This window comes from Myxocyprinus asiaticus, chromosome 33 (genome assembly GCF_019703515.2).
Source record: "Myxocyprinus asiaticus isolate MX2 ecotype Aquarium Trade chromosome 33, UBuf_Myxa_2, whole genome shotgun sequence".
Taxonomy (NCBI): Eukaryota; Metazoa; Chordata; class Actinopteri; order Cypriniformes; family Catostomidae; genus Myxocyprinus; species Myxocyprinus asiaticus.
Window position 1 is genome coordinate 37,857,880 of NC_059376.1, and position 21,247 is coordinate 37,879,126.

The 21,247-nt window shown below is 36.7% G+C and overlaps 1 protein-coding gene across 3 annotated transcripts in view; it reads right to left on the bottom strand.

Annotated features, from left to right (window-relative positions):
- Positions 1–298: 298 nt before the first annotated feature.
- LOC127423922 (GRIP1-associated protein 1-like) overlaps positions 299–21,247 on the bottom strand; it is a 78,430-nt gene continuing 57,481 nt past the window's right edge. For all 3 annotated transcript variants that reach the window (XM_051668614.1, XM_051668613.1, XM_051668612.1), the window contains 2 exons: positions 16,827–16,996; positions 299–4,956 (listed from right to left, as the gene is read on the bottom strand). In XM_051668614.1, the coding sequence (XP_051524574.1) occupies positions 4,876–4,956; positions 16,827–16,996 (251 nt within the window). In that variant the 3' untranslated portion in view covers positions 299–4,875. The remainder of the gene's footprint in view (positions 4,957–16,826; positions 16,997–21,247) is intronic.

The window sequence follows — 21,247 nt, forward strand, 5'->3', positions numbered from 1 at the left end:
GCAATTTCTCACTTATTGCAAAAAACTTGAATTTCATTCCACTTTTTTGGTCTTAAATATTTCCTTCCTTTATGAGGTATTGATTTTATATCAGGCAGTCCACTTATACTTTGATTAGCAACCCTGGGAGTGTCAAGTGTAAATGTGAGCTTCAGTGACCTTGCAGAAGTTCATCACTTTTTATGTCATTAAATAAAATAAAGTACATAATTTCGGTTATAACCGTTTTTGGCAGTGGGAGAGGTGTACTGCATTCCTGTATGTTTTTTATATATATATATATATATATATATATATATATATATATATATATATATATATATATATATATATATATATATATATATTTTATACTTCAATTACAGAGGACTGATCACACTGTCTAACTTCTAATCTAACTTTTGAGCAAAAAATGCAACCTCAAAATTGCATTCGCTTTGTTTATGGGGACGCAATTACTTCCTGGTTCCAATGGGACCAGAACCTGTGTCTCTGAGGTTGCTTGCACAACGATATGGCGATTGTCAGTAATTTAGTTAAATGGGGTTATTTTCAGGGAACATAAACTTTCTGTAGCAACATGTCAATTCCCATTGTTAGCATGTTGACAAAGTTGGGGAATAACAACCTAAAAGTAGTGATTATACTAACTTAACTACATTTTATAGTAGCGTGCGAGTAGCTCAGTTCTTTTCAAAGCAGTTACTTTTTCCAATGAGTAGCGATGCAGTGTGACTAAATACTAGATCACTATATTTTCAACACTATTGAAAGCAGAGCTTTTAGCAAAGAGTTAATGAAACATCTCCACTCTCTCTTAAGGAGGCCTATTATGCTTTTTGGGATTTTACCTTTCCTTTAGTGTGTAATATAGCTGTTTGTGCATGCAAAAGATCTGCAAAGTTGCAAAGCACAAAGTCCACGCCAAAGGGAGTTACTCTCTCCCACAGAAAACACTGCTCTTGAACTGTCTGAAACGCCTGGTTTGCAGTCCAGCCATTACTTCCGTGACATAGCTACGTCACTATGTAACACATTTGCATAGTGCCCGGGAGCTGAAACTCAGTTATGGTAAGGGCCGTTACATTTCCGACACACACGCTAAGCGGCTGACCAATCACAATAGACTGGGCTTTTCGGGAAGGGGGGGCTTTAAAGCGACAGGAGCTACAACAGAGCGTTTCAGACAGAGGGTGAAAAGAGGTGCTGCAGCAATGTACAGTATGAGAAAAATAACATATTTTTTTTAACATTAAAGCATGTAAACTTTTTCTAGTAGACCCGCAAAATAAAATTATGAACCTGTAAATGAGCATAATATGGGCTCTTTAAATGAAATATGGAAAGTCTGATTCATTTTAGTGAATCGTGAACTGAAACCCAATTTCCAACAACCCAAGTTCCAACTTGGAACTTTCAAGTCCTTTCAAAGAAGTCAAAATCGTCTATTTAACTTAAGGTATTCTACGCATTAAAAGTGCGAAATTTAATGCAGAAATCTTGCAGTGTTGATTGGCAATCAGGCCTTATTCACTCAAGAGTGACGAAGACAAAGATTCAAACTGCTGAAATTAAACAGCTGCTCAATCATTCATGTAATTTGTTTACATGCCCTTAATGGCATCATTGATAGTGCAGTAAACATGACTAGTCTTCAGAGAGATTATCATTTGTGTGTGTATCAGACCAAAACACTCAGTATAGCAGAGTATAAGGGTGTGTACGCATGTGGCCTTTGGAGGAAATGTCAACATTTACAGCCAACATAAAATGGCACTGGCGACCCATTTTACTGCTGTAATGTGATGTATTTCTGTGTACACCAGAAACACTGTCGGGACCCACATTTGAGGAGAATTTGTGATCGGGACATGAAGGCTGAAGTTCAAATTCACCCTTGAGAGCATCTTGACATGACCAGTGTTTAACACTTTATTTTCAAATCTGTTCTTATTTCCTATAATTGTTGTAAGCTTATTATCAAGCCTTTTTTAATAAAAAGAATAAAAACACTATATAAATAAAAAATCTTCCACTCATATTCAGGTCTTCCAGCCATTCTTTATTATCACTGCAAGTTATGGAAATCTTGTTATGGAACATGACAGCTGACAAATGCACATAAATAAATATTAAGCTTATAGCAAGCAGTGGGAGAATGGAGATTAACAATATATTTTGTTTTCATGTAATAAGCGATAATTAAACAATGATCCTAAATAGAGTTAATTTGAAAGAGATTAGATAAGACTATGAAACAATCTGAGCTTCAAAGGCAAACATCCTTCATCCTTTTGAGTGCAACGATGTGAGGGATTTATTACGGATTTGTCAGTTTCCTCAACAGCGATAATCAAAGAATATCGTTTGACTACATCTACACGGCATATATCATGGGTGAGGATGGATTATGGCAAAGCATTTAGTCAGGATTTCCTTCAGAAGCCAGAGTGAGGGATTTGACAGGCATTTAACGCACCATGCATGAACATTGCGTTCATGTGCTGTTAACATCAAAAACAAACCGTTGTCGTAATAAAAGGTAAAGAATTGCAATAACTATACAAAGGCTTGAAATAAACACAACAGTAACCGAGCACATCTCATAAATCATAAAACTTAATTTTCTAAGATGAATATAGTATATACATCTTAACATGGAACCGTTAAACAAAGCGGATGCTGGATCCATAATCTCACATTCCTAAAAATTTCAATCTGGAATATTTACTATGTTCTGTTGTGCAGTCAGAACGGACTAAGCAAACAATCATTTTTCATAGCAGTTTGGTCATAATTCATTGCATTTAAAATGGACTGTAGTCATGAAAACGAAGCTGTGAGGACTAGTACATTCTGTTCAAAGGGCCTTGTTCATGAAACGAGCAGAATTGACATATTTCTGTGTAAATTGTTTGTTAAACCATTCTTATGTAAATTGCTGCATTGAACTGAATGTAAAACTACTTCGAATAACTTGCATTTATTTACTTATTTCGACTCGTCTTTCCTTTTCTTTTAAAAGGGCAAAAATCGAGGTTACAGTGAGGCACTTCCAATGGAAGTGAACGAGTCCAATGTTTGGACGGTTTAAAGTCAGAAATGTGAAGCTTATTATGTATAAAAGCACATACTGTACATTAATTCTTCTAAACTTGTGTATCATTTGAGCTGTAAAGTTGTTTAAATCATTGTTTTTATGGTAATTTTAGGGTTTATGGCGTTACATCGTCATGGCAACCAAGTTGTAAAATTGGATAGAACTTTACACAGATACGGTAAGCAATTTTATCACTCTAAAATTATGTTTACATGCATATTGTTCATGTCTTGTGGCTATATTTTTGAAACAGAGAGTATTTTAATGTTTACAGATTGGCCTCATTCACTTCCACTTTAAGTGCCTCACTGCAACCTTTGCTTTCTTTAAAGAGGAGAGACAAGTCGAAATACATTTTTGTGGCAAAAAGATTTTAGATTTTGTTCACTAAATCGAAACCAAGTTACATAATGGTGCAACTCATTGAACGGAGTGTACATCTATTCCTCAGTCCATCATTGCGGCAACAACAACAACGAACATCCATTGTACGTTGGTTAACGATTGGAAAAATCAAGACAAAGAGTGCTTGATTTCAATGCAAGCTGTTACACAAAAACTTGAGCTGATCCTGAGGACTGATGCAAAATAACTTTTGTATTTTCAACAACCTCCTCTTCACATAACCCCAAAACAGCGGCATATTGTTGAGCTAAGCTCAGATTGTAGTGTCGCAACAACTAATGTCAACTGTTGTTAAATGCTTAACTTTCTTTCAGCTCCATATTCTTGAAGTCTGTGTCAGAATTCAAAATGTTTACCAAGCAAAACTGAATTTTTAAAAGCAGAACGATGTTGCAACATTAACAAAATGAAAATCAGGACAAGGGGCGTCAACGCATACGGCCCAAACTGGTGTTGGACACTAAAACAGACGGCTAGCTTTCCCACAGGAATTGAGCATAAGTCAAGTGGGCACTGCGAGAAATTGCTGCATTTCTCAACAGTGTTTTCAGTTCAAAGACAGACAGAGAGGTGTCAAACTGAGTCGTTAAGCTGCGGAAAGATTGCTGCTTAACGAGGGGAGTCCAGGGAGCCGCTTTCCTTCACTGGAACATTTTGAGATCCCCATAAAATGCTCAGATAATTATCACAGCAATTAAAAGCATACTCTTTCTTACCAGAAAACTTTTCAAATTTGTTGATATAATGAACCCAGCAGTACTTGTTTGACACAAACTGCAACCTTTTTTTTTTTCCTCCTGATTCAAAAATGCACTATGGCAAGGAGCAGCATTCTGTAGAGATACTAGGAGACACTACGATATTTGGATTTTCTTGCACAAATAAATACACTGTTGATGATCAGATCTCTTCTATGCCCCACATACACACATTCACGCACAGAAGCAGCTTCTTTAGTGAAACAAATATACAAAACAGGCAACACAACAGTGAGCAATTTGAAGACGCTAACAAATGACTGTCCTGAACGGGGGAATTAGTGGTGGGTAGAGAGGCCCGTTTGGACCACAAAGGTCACACCACTGTCCCGAGCATCCAGTTCACGGATGTCAAGCACAAGGGGCGGTAAGACAGCCGCTTTTGACCAGCTCTTTCCCATCACGAACAAAGAAACATATAAAGTGTTACGTTACATTCAGTAGTATGTAAATCACAGATGGACACACTCTGTTTGACCCTCTATTCTCATTGTTCATCTGAGATTTCAGCAGGAGGTCATGTCTTTGTAAAAGTTGGGTGTGGTTTCCTCCTGGTAGCCGTGAAGAGATGAGAGAGAAGGGTACTGAATCATTGGGTGGATGTGTTCAGTTTTAGCCCGTTGCTTTGGAGCTTTCCGCAGGGCCGGTGTCTTTACCCAAACGAACGATCTCCTGAGACAAAACTTCCAGGTGCTGCAGAACAACAAACCAAGAGTTCAGGTATCAGCGTGGATTCTAACAAAACTCACAGATGAGAGTAATCTGAATAGAATAATCTAAATAGGCTAAAAAGACCAATTATTTTATATATATATATATATATATATATATATATATATATATATATATATATATATAGTTGTTTTTTTTTGTTGTTTTTTTCTCAGTAGCACAATTATGATATATTCCAAGGTCCTGGGTTTGATTCCCAAGGAACACACAAAATTATGAAATGTATACCTAAAATGCAATGTAAATCATTTTGGATAAAAGCATTTGCTAAATAAAAATGTGAATCTATAAAAGAATAGGAAAAATATTTACAAAAAAAAAATACACATACTGAAAAAGCAAGCAGATAGGAGGGTTTTTGTAAGGCACCATTTTTCATTTCTTTTTTTCTATTTTATGTTAAGCCACTTCACTTTTTTTAGCTGGTCATGACATGAGTTGAAAGATTGGATATAACTTTGCACAGAGAGGGTTGCACAGTGGAAGGGTGACCTGTAAGACGTCTCAGAGTGACAAATGACAAGAAATGCCGTTTGACTCAGACATGTGTTTGAAGAAGCACACTTGATAATATTTTGAAGAACAGACAAAAAAATGCAAGTGTCTGATTTGCCGTGTGTTCAGAAGTTTATTGGTGCTTTGGCATCCATATTATAATTCAGTACAACCTCAGATATGGTTCTCGAACAAGTTTATCTTCTGTGCTTGCCCTCTCTTTAGCCTCCATTTGAATGTTTCAAAATTAATGTAAAATGAAAATGGATGGTAAAAAAAAAAAATTCAAAGTAGCTGGTAAAATTCACCCACCACTGTGGCTGGTGGGCAAAAAAGTTAATTTCCTGCCCTGGCTGGTATTCAATTCAATCACACAGATCTCATGTTAACACATGCAACGGTTGCAATATCGAAACAGTGTGGTAGATCCATATTTTAGATGTTCATTCATAGTGCATTTTTCTTCCTGCTTGCCTACTAGGCTTCCACTGTAAGTGAACTTACTATTTCCTGTAAATTACCCTTTTGCATTCTTTTTACAAACTGAGGAACGAGTCCAAATTACCACTGGCAGTGGTAATCTGCAACATGCCACAAATGCAGTCTATAAGAAGTAGACCGATGTATCGGTTTTACCAATTAATCGGTGCCAAGAGTTGCTTTTTGGAACTCTTATCGGTAAAAATCTTTGCCGATAGTTGCCGATTTTTTTTTTTTTTTTCTATTCCCCTGTGTTCCTCTGTGGCTGGTACTGGAGGAGTCTACAGTTATAATGGCTTGGTTCTGACAGAACCTCTATAACAACAGCCTCTAGAGGTGAAATAAAAACAATCACTGACACCTTGTGGGGATTTGCTGTATCTAAATCTTTCATCATTGCCAAAAGATTTATCCATATTTTTATCCTTACTTCAATACATATTTTGTTATTTTGATTAGATAATGAAGTGCTTTAAATTGAATTAGGGCATGCAAAGAATAATGTGACTCGGGAAACATCACCCATGAGCACAAACATTGTGTCTCCAACTTCATATTGTGAATAATAATAATAAACTTTATTCCTCATTAAACCTGATCAGGTGTGTGTATATATATATATATATATAAAACCCTTCATCTGGTGAATATAAAGGTTATAAAAATCTTAACTGGCAAATCAATGTCCTTTGATTATGATTTAGGTTGAATTTAATGGAAAACTATGCGGGTTGTGCTCTGTGGCGGTGCAGAATTTGTGCTTCAGAATTTGAATTTCATAGATGGGAGGCATTGACAGACGGCGGCAATGGTGTGCATACCATTATTGTAAATAATTGTTTCGAATTTTAGAATGTGCCATTTCGACCAACAGATGCGTCCGGTGTGCGACCCCTTTAAGAGTCTGTGTGGTTTGGGCTTGTTTGTAGTTAAAAGTTCCACGTTATACACCAAATCTTGATTTTTTCCTGGGATTTTTGAACAATGAACTACATCTGGGATTGAATTCATTCTGGGTTATTGTATCCTCTATGTCTGTGCCCATCATAGTAAGGAAAGACTAAGTAAATTTTTTAATTTCCAATTAATCGGTTGGAGGCCTTTTCCACCACCTTAGTTATCACTATAGGAAAAATCCACTATCTGTCAACCTCTACTGTCACACATTAGGTTGAAATGCATGTGACTTGAAAGTCAAAATTGCCATCAAATTGGACTGATAGCAAAACTAAACGGCTTCTCTTCAAATTTGTTGACAGCTTACAGGAACAGTAAGTGATTCCGTTACTTATGATAAAATAACTTGCCTCCTTTGGGCCAAAAGCATTTTGGGGAAATGCCTTCACATTTTTCACAGTTTTGAGGCATTTTGGTGCTGATGTGTGAATGGTAGCAAAATAGGTAAAAGATGGAAAGCCATTGCATGTGTGAACAACAGATGTGGTACATTTACCAAAAAAGTTTACTGTGATTTAACGGGTTTCATGTGTGACAGTGGCTTATTATTATTTTCATGTCGAAATCAAGGTTAAAATATAATAACAGGCAAAACAACTAAAACCTATGCAAGATCTTTATAAAAAGTGTGAGGTGTGAATTTTAAAAAGAAGAATGCTTTGAATAGAATGGATTAGGGTAGTCAGGCCTGAGTTCAACTGCAATCTTACATGTTTTTACACTTTCATTCCCAAAACACACACATACACACAGAGGTATCGTTGCATGCACCACGTGATAACTAAAAAGTAAAAAAGCCATCAAATATTAAGTTGACCATTTGTTTCTGGGCTGGCGGGCCCAACTGCCAGTAAATATTCATGAGGAAGTTGCATGCTGGTATAGCTGGATTAGAAAGACGTCTTAAATCCACAACAGTAGATAACCGTCATTTTGTTCTGTAGTTCTGGCAAAGCAGTCGGCATTAAGCGGATAGTTCTCTTTTCATTTACTCACCCTCATGCCATCCCAGATGTGTATTATTTTCTTTCTTCTGCAGAACACAAACAAAGATTTTTAGAAGAATATCTCAGCTCTGTAGGTCCATACAATGCAAGTGAATGGTGATCAAACCTTTGTAGCTCCAAAAATCACATACAGGAAACAAACTCCAGTGTTTAAATCCATATCTTCAGAAGCAATGTAATAGGTGTTGGTGAGAAACTGATCAATATTAGTCTTTTTTACTGTAAATCTCCACTTTAACTTTCAGATGTGAAAGTGAAACTAAACAGGAACCACATGTGACTTTCAGATGTAAAAGTAAAAGTGGAGATTTAGAGTAAAAAAAGGATTTAAATATCGATCTGTTTCTCACCCACAACCAGTGTTTCCCATTAATTACCTTGACTGTGGCGGCCCACCACAGTTTCATAATGAACCGAAAATATTTGTACACTTCTCATAATAATATAAAAGATCTCTAACGTTGTGTTTTGCGCCTTTGCTTAGGCAAAGCATTTCTCAATCCCAGTCAGTTCCATCGCTTTCCTTCATGTTTGACAGCGGAAAACAAATACTTGAAAAGCTTGTTGCAGTCACAACATATCCAAATGCACAGCTGCCTTTGTATCATCTCCATAGTAACAGTGTAAGCATCTCCGCCTCATCTCCTCCACGTTGTGCTTTCACTATCAAAATCCTAGTCTAAACTTTCACGGGACCGCAGACAGCACATACATCACGGCTAGTGTTTAATCGTCACCCTGAGTGCTGCGAAATGAGACATGAAAACCTGCATTTATACAAAGAATACCTAACATTCACTTAAAAACCCCATGAGTTGTGTAGTAAAATTTTATTCGAATTTGAAGTGATTCATAGGCTACGAATCTGAAAATGGCAATTTATGCTGAACACATATGCTGAAAGTAAATGTTCATAAATGTTTTTTACTGGTATAAAAAGGTCACTTATATAGATATATGCAATATATATGACAATATGATGAAAATGGCAATTTTCATATATGTAATTTTTTTTTAAACACTTACACTTACAAACACTTACATAAATGCTCAAATACATGAACTCTAATTGTATTTGTTCGTATATGGTCATATACCAGATTTAAATATCAGACAATGTAATAATGGCAACAGGCCTAATTATTGAATCCTCATTTGTTTTTTTAGTTTACCTTAACCTTAGATAAGTTTTCTTGCACTTTCTGAGGCAGAACATTTTAATACAAAAATAATTAAGGGTTTTTCAGTACCTACAGGTTTCACCTAAATGCATGGTATTTTTGTGTTATTTGTTTTATTTTTTTGCTTACAAACTGCATATTCAGTTATTATGCATTAAAATATTTACATGTAATTGCATTTACAATGTAATTAACACAATTACAGATGTATATAATGATGATTTGTGAGTTTTCACTGCAAAACAACCCCCAAAAATGCCAAAAAGTGTATCTAAAAATTTTAGAAAATCTGCAGCAAATTCAGTAATTTTGGACCGCAAAAATCAGGAAAAAGTGCCGCGAAATCCTGGTGGGACTGATTATCAATGTACGACAGCAAACAAATAATGTTACTGCAGAAGTTATCATTGAAAATTAACATTAATCTAACATTAGCTAAGTTAGGTAATGACGTTAGCTGTCAGTCTCCTCGCTGAAAATGCTGCTTGTTGTGAAAAACATTGTATAACGTATGTAACGTTATATCTAGCTAGCTAATGTTAGCTAATTATCTAACATTAATGTTATTACCAGCGGCTCTGACAACATAACAATTTTCAGCATCTGAGAAAGTTGGCTCATCATGTATAACGTTAGGCTGTTTATAATGTTAACTAATGAAGCTGAAGTAACGCTACTGTTTTAACTCCGTCTCATGCTTTGTGGGTGTGACTTTTTTGCCATGTCATCACCATTCATATCTATACAAACCAATGTGTTTATGATTATTACTAGAGCACCAAATTGTTTAAAAGAGCACAAAGTCCTTCATAGATCTAGCCTCAAAGTGCACCAAATTGATGCATTTAACTTTAAAATGTACAAAATATTGTTACGGGGGAGCATGCTCCCGTACCTCCCTAGAGGGTCTGAGATCCACCCACCACAGTCTCACAAAATCCTGTGGGAAACACAGCACTAGCATTATTTTGCTTCTGAAGATATGAATTTAAACACTGGAGTCTTATGGATTACTTCTATGTTTCCGTTATGTGATTTTTGGAGCTACAAATGTCTGATCATCATTCACTTGCATTGTACAGATCTGAGATATACTTCTAAAAAAAAAATGTGTTAGTGTTCAGCAGAAGAAAGAAAGTCATACACATCTGGGATGGCATGAGGTTGAGTCATTTTTGGGTGAACTGTCCCTTTAAGTCAGCACTGATGGCCTGTTCTGCTGCAGGGATCTTTACACCACTCCAGAGATCAAATGAAAATTAAAAATTCATTCAATTATTAAAATTCATTAATTAATTTGAGGAGCAAAGTGGCATCAGCATTATATAAATTTAAAGACCCCCCCCCCCAGAATTCGCTAGATGGGCACAGTTTTCTGTCCTGTGTTGACGTATTTCATCTTGAAACTCGACATTTGGGTAGGACATTTAAAACACAGTTGTACTTGACAACGATGAAGTTTCGTGAAGTGATGTGAATCATTAGAGAGAGGCAACAGAAAGGAGGTTTGTGAACATGTTAGATCGAGTTCATCCACATTAAAGTAGCTTCAGATTTTTTCATCTTGTCTGCAAGAGAAACGAGTGCTTAATCGGATGTTAATGAGCTCGACACATCATTTGGGCTAACTGTTTTAGCAGCCTGCAGATTGTTTTCCATTGTGTTGCTGTATATCAAACACCATCCACAAGCCATGAGAACTCAACCTGCAAATATTCATGCTGTGCATTCTGCATTTAGGCTAGGCGCCTGTAATTCAAAGCATGAAGGAGGCAAAACATTCATCATGATGTAACATAATATAATTTATATTACATTAATTAATAATGTTAAATAATATTGTATTAATAAAATTATTACATATATTTATGTCATAAATTATCAAATAAAATAATAATAATAATATAGTCAAAGGAATACAAGACAGTCTTCAATAATTACAAATTATATTTCATCCATCAAGTCCCCTAGTCTAACTCCAGGCTAGATGCTGCTGTCAAGCAACTTGGTGCGTTAATATAGAATTCAACTCTGTGCAGCCACAGGTGTATGAATATAAGCTATTTCAAAATGTGGCTGATCAAATAAGATTTAAAAGCCAGAACTATCTGTTTTATATAAATATACAAAGCAAACATTCATCCTTGACCCTTTAAATGCTTCTGTAGATATTAAAAGACATGAATTTAGAATGTTCACTGCAATGCAACTTTTTCACTGACAAACTGTCACTCCACCTTGGTCTTAGTTTGCATCGTTAGCCTATGCCAAGGTTATAGAGGGTTGTTTGTGTAACCTACAACTCCCCCTGGGCACCAACACCCCCCCCACACACGTAGCTCTCCGTCAAAGATTCAGACTGACTCCAATGGATCAAACCCCACCTCAGTAAGAATTGTATTCATGTACACGCAAGAGTAGATTTTTTTTTTTTACATTCCTTGCATGCAGTAACAAGTAAACATACATTCATACCGGCTACATCAAAGACTGTTTAGACGAAGATGGAAAAATTGGAACGCCCAATATGGTGAATGTAGGAAAGGAAGTCTCGCCTTACAAGTAAAAGAGCCAATCACCTTTTAGATACAGACAGTGCCTGTCAGTCAACTTGAAAACATGAATGCACATTAGCAGGACAAGCCTGAAAAATAGAATTTTTTTATTGGGATAGACCTAAAGAAGCAGAATGTTGTTAGTCCTGTTTTGGAGTTCTAAATATGGTTATGTTCCCACAGAACGTGTCCATGCATTTTAAAAGTTCGATTTCAGTCAAATTAAAACAATAATTAGTCTTATTAAAAATGCCACATAAACGCTTTAGTCTCCCAACATACCACTCCAATTTTGACAAGTCGGACTAACAGACCTAGATAATGTGATTATCGGACCACAATTGGCCTTGGTGCTCTACACATGCTCCGAAAGACAGAATGGCACGCATTTAACCAGGCATATTTGATGTCATTCTTTCCCTTTGATTATGCATTATGTCATGTTCTGTATACTTGGACAGACAGACGAAGACTGTAGCTCAACTATGCAATACCCACTGTAGCTCGATTATAACTTTCTTGAATGATAAGGACTCACGTCCACATTTCGAGATTGAGTTCAGTAATTCTGTGCTGTGTGAATAGAATGGACAACTAGTCTCGACATACACTCACCAACCACTTTATTAGGTACACCTGTACGCCTACTTATTCATGCGATTATCTAATCAGCCAATCGTGTGGCAGAAGTGCAATGCATAAAATCATGCCGATATGGGTCAAGATCTACAGTTAATGTTCACATCAACCATCAGAATGGGGAAAAAATGTGATCTCAGTGATTTTGGCCATGGCATGATTGTTGGTGCCAGATGGTCTGGTTTGAGTATTTCTGTAACTGCGGATCTCCTGGTATTTTCACTTGTAACAGTCTATAGAGTTTACTCAGAATGGTGCCAAAAAAAACATCTAGTGAGCGGCAGTTCTGTGGACGGAAACGCCTTGTTGATGAGAGAGGTCAACAGAGAATAATAATATATTTTATTATAATAAAGCCAAAGTAATACAAGACAATCTTCAATAATTACATTTATTGCTATTTACAAATTATATTTTGTCTGTCAAGTCCATTAGTCTAACTCTAGGATACAAACTATTGCCTCAGCTTTCTGTTCTTGGCTGACAGAAGTTGAACCAGACGTGGTCGTCTCCTTTTGTACCCATTCGCCTCAAGTTTCGACGTGTTGTGCATTCTGAGATGCTTTTCTGCTCACTACAATTGTACAAAGTGGTTATCTGAGTTACCGTAGCTTTTCTGTCAGCTTGAGCTAGTCACTAGGCCATTCTCCGTTGACCTCTCTCATCAACAAGGCATTTCTGTCCACAGAACTGCCGCTCAACGGATGTTTTTTTTTTTTGGCACCATTCTGAGTCAAATCTAGAAACTGTTGTGCGTGAAAATCCCAGGAAATCAGCAGTTACAGAAATACTCAAACCAGCCAATCTGGTAACAACAATCATGCCACGGACTAAACCACCGAGATCAAATTTTTTCCCCATTCTGATGGTTGATTGAATATTTACTGAAGCTCCTGACCCGTATTTGAATGGTTTTATGCATTGTACTGCTGCCACATGATTGGCTGATTAGACAATCACATGAATATGTAGGTGTACCTAATAAAATGGTCGGTGAGTGTATATTGTGATAGCTACTCTGCACTGAACACACGCACCCTTGTCTCTTGTGTGGAGTGTTTTTTTTTTGTTGTTTTTTATATATATATTTGGGGTTCCGGTAACTCACAGAGATGAAGATACGTTTCCATTGGAGCTGCTCCAATCGGTTTTGTGGCCTGGGTGAGACCCAAATGCAGCGCTTTATTTAATCAGTTCTAAAATAAAATTAATTTAAAGCCACTGTGTGTTAAGGGATAGTTCAAACTTGAAAATTCTATCATCAATTTCATCAATTGTTGTATTATTATTATTTTTTTTACTTTTTATATTACTTTTTTGCTGTATTACTTTTTTCTTCCGTGGAACACAAAAGAAGATGTAGGCAGGATGTTAGTCTCAGTCAACATTCACTTTTATTATATGGGAAAAAAAAAAAAGATTCAATAAAAGTAAATGGTAACTGAGGTTAACATTCTGCCTAACATCTCATTTTGTGATTCAAAGCAACAAAAAAAAAGTCATATGGGATTAAAAAAAATCATGAGGGTGAGTAAATGAAGGTAGACAGTGAGGTTAGAGGGAATCTTTGCTGCGGGAATGAACCTTCCATTAACGTTGTGTGGCTCTGAAAATATCAAGAGGGGTGTGAGAGGTTAATTGTCATTAGTCAATCTGTGTGATGCTGTAATCCCATCAAACACATCACACTGAAGGTTGCCTCATGTGCACTTTCTATTCCTGAAACCTTTTTGCTTTAAAAACACACCCACCCTCTGGCTCCTGATGAATAAGACTTCTCAATGGAGTCTCAGGACTGCATGACAACAAGCCACCTACACACACATGCATCGATGATCACACTGTGAGTGCAACGGCAGCCACCTGATCTTCCTCCGTAAGAGTGGAAAACGGCAGCTCTGTAAAGAGTCAGTGCTGTCTTTATGGTCAGTTCACCTCCACTCACCAGGATGAGTCATTGCTCAATACAAATCAGATGTTTATTGTGCATGAAGCTTCAAATGTGAGTTTAACTTTTCGAAACGATCAAGGATATGCCAAGGACATGTCTAAGGGTTAAAGATAAGACTCGCGTGGAATAAGCAATCTTTTTTTTAGCATTTTTTGTACTAATTGTGGTGAACAATCTGTGGAATTCTGTAGAATGAATGTGTTATGAATAGTTCACCCAAAATGGAAATTCTGTCATCATTTATTCACCTTCATTTCGTTCGAAATCCATATGACTCACTTTCTTCTGTGAAACACAAAAGTATATATTTTAAAGAATGTTGAAATCACTGATTTCCATACAATAGCAATTGATAGTAACTCACCTTTAAGCTTTAAGTTTAATAAAAGTAGTTCATGCATATAATAATCACTTTGTATGATGAACGGACCAAAATGTACCGAGCCCAAATCAAATATTGCAACGCCTCAATAACATCACACCTCACTGGTTCTCATTGGTTTGATCACGAGACGTGCAAGAACCAGTGAGGTTTGATGTTACTGATGCGTCACCATATTTAATTTGTGCTCTATATGCGGTACATAAGTTGATCGATAATTTGATTTGAAAGTGAATAACGACTTAAATTTTAATCCGTTCATCATACAATGTGATCGTATGCCTACAGAAGACTTGGAATATTATCCTTGTGGACTACTTTTAAGACGCTTTCTGGTATATTTTTAAGCTTAAAAGTGAGTCACTATCAATTGCTATTATATGAAATTCAGCGACTGCAACATTCTTTCAAATATTTCTTTTTGTGTTCTGCAGAAGAAAGTAAGTTAAATAGGTTTGAGGGAGTAAATTAATTTTCATTTATGGGTGAACTATTCATTTAAATAAAGCTGAGAGGGCTAGAGCAAGATATTTATATCTTTAAGCAAAACTGCTGAAACCTCTTTCAAAATGCAACTAAATTTGCATTTACTGAATCAGTGCTTGAATAGTGTTCGAATTTTAGGTATGCTTAGGTTTAAGGCTTTGGTTTTGAATAAATAAAAAAGGGCACATCGGAGCCACTTTGAAAATGTCATAACATGTCATGTGTCTTGATTTCTTTCTGCTGTGCATGAGAATCAGCACACAGAGCAACATCTTTTAAAGGGACAGTTCACCCAAAAATGAAAATTCTCTAATTATTTACTCACCCTCATGATATCCCATGTGTGTATGACTTTCTTTCTACACCAGAACACATTTGAAGAAAAACAGAAAAATATCTTCGCTCGGTAGGTCTTTAAAATGCAAGTGAATGGTGATTTCTCTTTTAAAGCTCCAAAAATCACAGACAGTCAGCATAAACTTCATCCATATGACACCAGCTGTTAAATTAATGTCTTCTAAAGCGACACGATCACTTTTGGTGCAAAAAAGATAAATATTTAAGTACTTTTTTTTAACTCTAAATCATGCGTCAGCAGTGGTATGCGCATGTGACGTAATCGCATTGGCACTTGAAAAGCGAGAATTGACTCATGTGAGTCACAGCTGGACAAACAGCGCTGTTTACAAGTGAGGAGGAGGAACGCTTTACAGTAGCTTGGTTGGTTTTGGTTTAGATCTGTATTTATGTTTCTTTACTCACAATGGTGCGTTTGTGTGCTTATCCTTGACAACTGAGTGGAGAACGTGAGATTACATCTGTATCGTGGCAACACGAATACGTCACAAGAGAGACCACTTGGACTCCACCCTCGTGAAACTTACCCGAAGCATTGGATTATAGTTAAAAAAAGTACTTAAATATTGATCTTTTTTTGCACCAAAAGTGACCGTATCGCTTTAGAAGACATTAATTTAACATCTGGAGTCGTGTCGATGATGTTTATGCTGACTGTCTGTGATTTTGAGCTTCAAAAGAGAAATCTCCATTCACTTGCATTTTAAGGACCTACTGAGCTAAGATATTTTTAGATTTTTCTTCAAGTGTGTTCTGGTGAAGAAAGAACGTCATACACACCTGGGATATTGTGAGGGGGAGTAAATAATGAGAGAATTTTAATTTTTGGGTGAACTATCCCTTTAAGTGTAAGGCAGCTATAGATGGTTAAACAGATGCATTTAAGACAGGGCAATCACAAATTAGTATTTTTGCAAAGTAGATTTTTGAATAGTGGATATTCTATAAATGCAAATCTGTGTTATTTATTTTTTTCTTTATTTAAACAAGTTCACAAAAACCAAAAACAGATACCACACCTAAAACAGAAATTAGTCACTTTAAGCGAATTGGAATGAATGAATTGCAGAAGTTGAATATTTTGGGTTAGGGGTTTAGAAGAAACCCTATCCAGAATGTTTAAGGAATATCAATACCGTGCAGACTTAAAAGCACCGTAATTGTAATGAAAACCAAGGAGTTTTAATAAACGAGGGAAGTTTGAATTCTTAGTAAATCTCCACTGTGGGCACAGATTCCATCCGGGCCAACTAATCACCTTTCAAATGAAGGCTAAGTAGCCTAAATAGATTATTGGTTTGTTTTCCCTATCCCAAACGGCTGCTCTTTCCTTCCCTTTACCTTCTGTAGATGCATGTTCTTCGTCAGTTGCTCTTCCAGCATGTTCTGCAGTTTTTTGTTCATCTCACGCAGGTTCTCGTCTCCAGGTTTCATCAAGTCCCTAAGCACAGAGCTCAAAACCCCACGTTCTCCCTGAGCACCATGGGCCACCCCAAATCCTCCTGATACATCTGAGAGAAAAAGAGAGTGAGAGAGAACAGAAAAAGGTATTATTTAAAGATGGAATCATACATACTGCATCTCTGGGGCTTGAGTGTCTCGAGGCGGCTCGTGTTTTGCTGTCACAAAGACGTTTCTGCTGTGTACAGAAAGAGATTTCTGAGTTACTGCATTAGCTATTTCTATTCATGATGGCTAAAAGTTATAAAAAGTTTATCAGGAGTGGAACATTGCTGATTATTACAAGCTTGATTATCATGAAAAGTAATTTACATAAAGAGGGGTATCACATTTACATGACAATGATACTTAATTCACACGGTAAGGCACCCAAACCGCTTGAATCAAAAGATTTACTAAATAGAAAGTGCCATTGTGTGCCTGTCACTGTGTTTAACTTGCATAAAGCATAACAGATGTCCCTTAATAAAATTCCCAGTAGTTCACACATGCAGTGTAACTACTGTTAATATGGGTGCCAAAAAGAATACATGCTCTATCTTATGCTTTTCTTTGAATTATGTTTTTCCCAGTAATGCCTCAACACCCATGAATAAAGTAGATGATTCCTATCAGGGGGCCATTAGTGTCTGCTAAGTGAATACAGAGTGCTTGAGTTTTGAGAAATGCATTTCCAGTGGCTCTCACCCTCAAGTGCACCAACCTTTACGAGCAACTCGAGTGAAATCATCTGCATGTTTGAAGAAATGCAGCTCCCGAGTTGGCAAATACACACCACCGTGCTCCGCTGCATTCATGAGAGCACTTACGTCAGCCGAGAATGAATTCCAGCATTCTACTGCAGACTCTCAACCCTGAACATACACCCTGGTCATGGCCTGAGGGAGATTGACAGTAACGCTGGAGTCAAACTGAGTCTGTTGGCAGAGTTCAAGACTGTAACCAGGAGAGTGACAGAGGCAGAGGAAATCGGTGAGGGGTTGTAACTGGACGAGGTGGCTTGTTAAAAAATGAAGCAAGTTGATGATTAATAGGGGAAAGAGTGGAAGGGGTTCGATGAAAGAGATACAGCAGGGACTCTACTGTATCTGCACAATGGGATGCCTCCTTAAAGGGAGAGATCATCTAAAAAATAAAATTCTGTTTTCATTTACTCATCCTCATGTTGTTCCAAACTTGTTTGAGTTTTCTTCCGTGGAGCACCAAAGGGAACGTTAGGCGGAATTGACAGCCTCAGTCAAGAAAAAAGTGTTAATCTCATCAGTTTGAATTTACTGATGAAAATGTTTTTTGCCAAAGTTTTTTTTTTTTTTTTTTGGTCAACAATAATGAAGACTAGACAAAAAAAGACAAATCATGACTATACTCAAGTGGTTTTAATTAAAGCACTTTCGACGAAAATATGATGAGAATAATTATACTGCGAGATATTAGTGCGTTAACACTGTTTATTTATTTAAATAAAATGTAGAAAGAACTGATTCAAATAATCCAGTCATAGTATGTTTCCTCACTTGAGCTGATTAGCTGAAAGAGCTTAACACCTGTACAATGAACTTTCCTCAAACGCATCCTATATACGTGAAATTAATCAACATAAACGTGATATTACACGTTTATTTAAATATCTGAATATTTGTTAAACCTTTGGTCTGTAACCGTTTAATACTTGTTTTTGCCATTTTGCACATTATCGTCAACTAAAATGTATGCCTGAAGAATATAACATGCTGAAATATTAAAGGACATCTCTGTCAAAATATATTTTTTAATAAAATAAAAAAACTGTGTGAAAATTAATACTGACTCAGAATAACATACTGCCTAACATCTCATTTTGTGTTCCACAGAAAAAAGTCATAGAGGTTTGGAACAATGTAATGTTGAGTAAGTGATTTTTACTATTTTGGGGAGAACTATCCCTTTAAAGAATGGCTAAGATGCTGTGAGGTTTTGGGTGAACTGTCAGATAGTTCAGTGTAGTTTTTCCTCTAAGGGAGAGAAGACAATCGAGCTGGGCAGCCTCTGCGTGTCAAGGGCAAAAGCGATAAGTTCGATCGGGCTGCTGCTTTCTCGGTTTTTACTCTATCTGGGTGAGTGGAGACATTCAAGTTCAGCTCAGCAGTGTGTTCCTAAACAGTGCTGTCAAATAACTTCTTACACCTCAGTTCTGATGATGGTAGATGAGGTAAATGGTCCTGTAGGTGTTCCTATGCAGTTTGGAATAAAATAAATCTCTATAAGTAGAGCAAAACCCTCTATCAATCCTTTATCAAATTCTTCTTAAGAATATACAGGTGTGAGTGGTTGATGATACATGTTAGCCTCAGTCCCTGACCCTCTGCCTAAAATCTTCCTTTGTGTTCCACAAAAAAAAAAACACACACAAAAAAACATATGGGATAGGAACGACATGAGGATGAGTAAATGATGACAGAATTTTTATTTTTTGGTGAACTATCCTTTTAAGTTGTTCAACAGACGGGGAGCTTGTTCTCATGACAGGCCATGTCGGAGTTTAGATGAAGAGCTTAATGCATTGTTACAGTATATCAAGCTAAGTGCTAGCAATCTCACGGCTCTTTAACCTTATTAGATTGGCGTAAGAGTAGAGTATTATTGAGGCTAATAGAAGAGCCCCGCTCATATTAAAGATTGGCTCAGTATGTTAGCATTGCTGGTCACGGGGAGCTGGTTCCATAGCTCGGAGCCATGAAAATGAAGTAGAACGTGATGCATCATTACTAATTGAGATGTTAACTTCACACCCCAGAGGCCTGTTCAACCTTTGAATGCATGGCTTCAAGTGCTGAAGGCCATGAATGACATTTGCCTCACCCCTGAAGCATGACAGTAAACACTGTGAGGTGCCAAATGCACCCTTTGCTCTTTATCTGGACTATGACATAATTAAACTTGTCAGCTCGCCACAGAACCATAAAATTAAGACAATGCGCAGAGAACATACCCAGCTTTGACACTTAAGATGGATGAAATCACAGAGGAAAGAATATTGCGTGCAATGCAACCTTTTCACATATCCGGGTTTGGAACACGGAAGTAAACTATAGCAGGGTAAATGTAGCTGCTGGCAAACAGAGGTAAATGGGAGACAATAGAGAATATTATTTTCACGCTTCTACTTGCTCCAACAGAAAAACAAAAAATCCACTATTATGTTTTTATGACTTTCCTAAAAAGGTAAAGGGGGGGGGGGGTTGTTGATAGAGATGTTCTGAAAATCCTGTTTCACTGAAAAATATATCACATTACTACAGAGCCACTTAAAGGACAGTGAGTGAGTTTATTTTCAGAAATAATTCCATCGCAATAGTCTGCATTCCCTCAAAAAAGCAATAGCTTCATACATCCCTTATGAAAATTAACCATGGTTTTACTATAGTAACCATGTTTTTACCATGATATTCATAGTAAAATCACAGTAATAGAGGAAAACCAAAACTATGCTAATAAAAAAAACTATTATATGCCAAAAAACCATGGTAACAACAGTTGTACTACAGTAAAACTGTTGCTAATTTGTAGTACAAGTACAATGATTTTAAAACAATGGTTTCCACCACCCAAAAAAAAAAAAGAAAACCCGCTCTTACGAAACAATCATGATTTCACTAAAGTTAACCCACAGAAACCATTCATTTTTTTTTTTTTTTTTTTTTTGGTGGTAAGAACCACTGTTTCAAAAAACCATGGTAGATGCTTCACAAATTAACCATGGTATTACTTTAGTAAAACTTTTTTTGGGGCTGAATGATTATGAATGTAATTACCAAAGTTTTGGCATTCCAGTATTATTAGGATACAATGGTTTTACCACAAACATCAGGACTAAACTAAGGTTACTGTAGAAAAACCATGGTACATTTTATGGTTATGGTTTTACTACAAATTCCATAGTTGAATTATAGTTACTGTCAGGCACATGCAAAAGGGGTGCCGCTTGAGCCCCTGCCCTTTTGCTGAGGTGCCCCTCAAATGGCATAGCGGTGTAGCCACGGTTAAATTAGTTTTTTTTTTTTTTTTTATGCTTAACAATAGTATGTAGTGGTGTAAAAATGCATTGTTATTAAGCTGAAAATTTGATGCACAATTACGGAATTTAATAATCAATTATAATGACTATATGATAATGACAAACACCCAGCGTGTTACAGAGGCCGTATCAGATTTCACGCACACTCTTGAAACAGACACGGGGCGTGTGACTGAGGAAACACACATGCACTTTAAGTTAAGAAAGTTTAGTTCAGATTTCTGCCTCATTGTCCATTATTGCATGC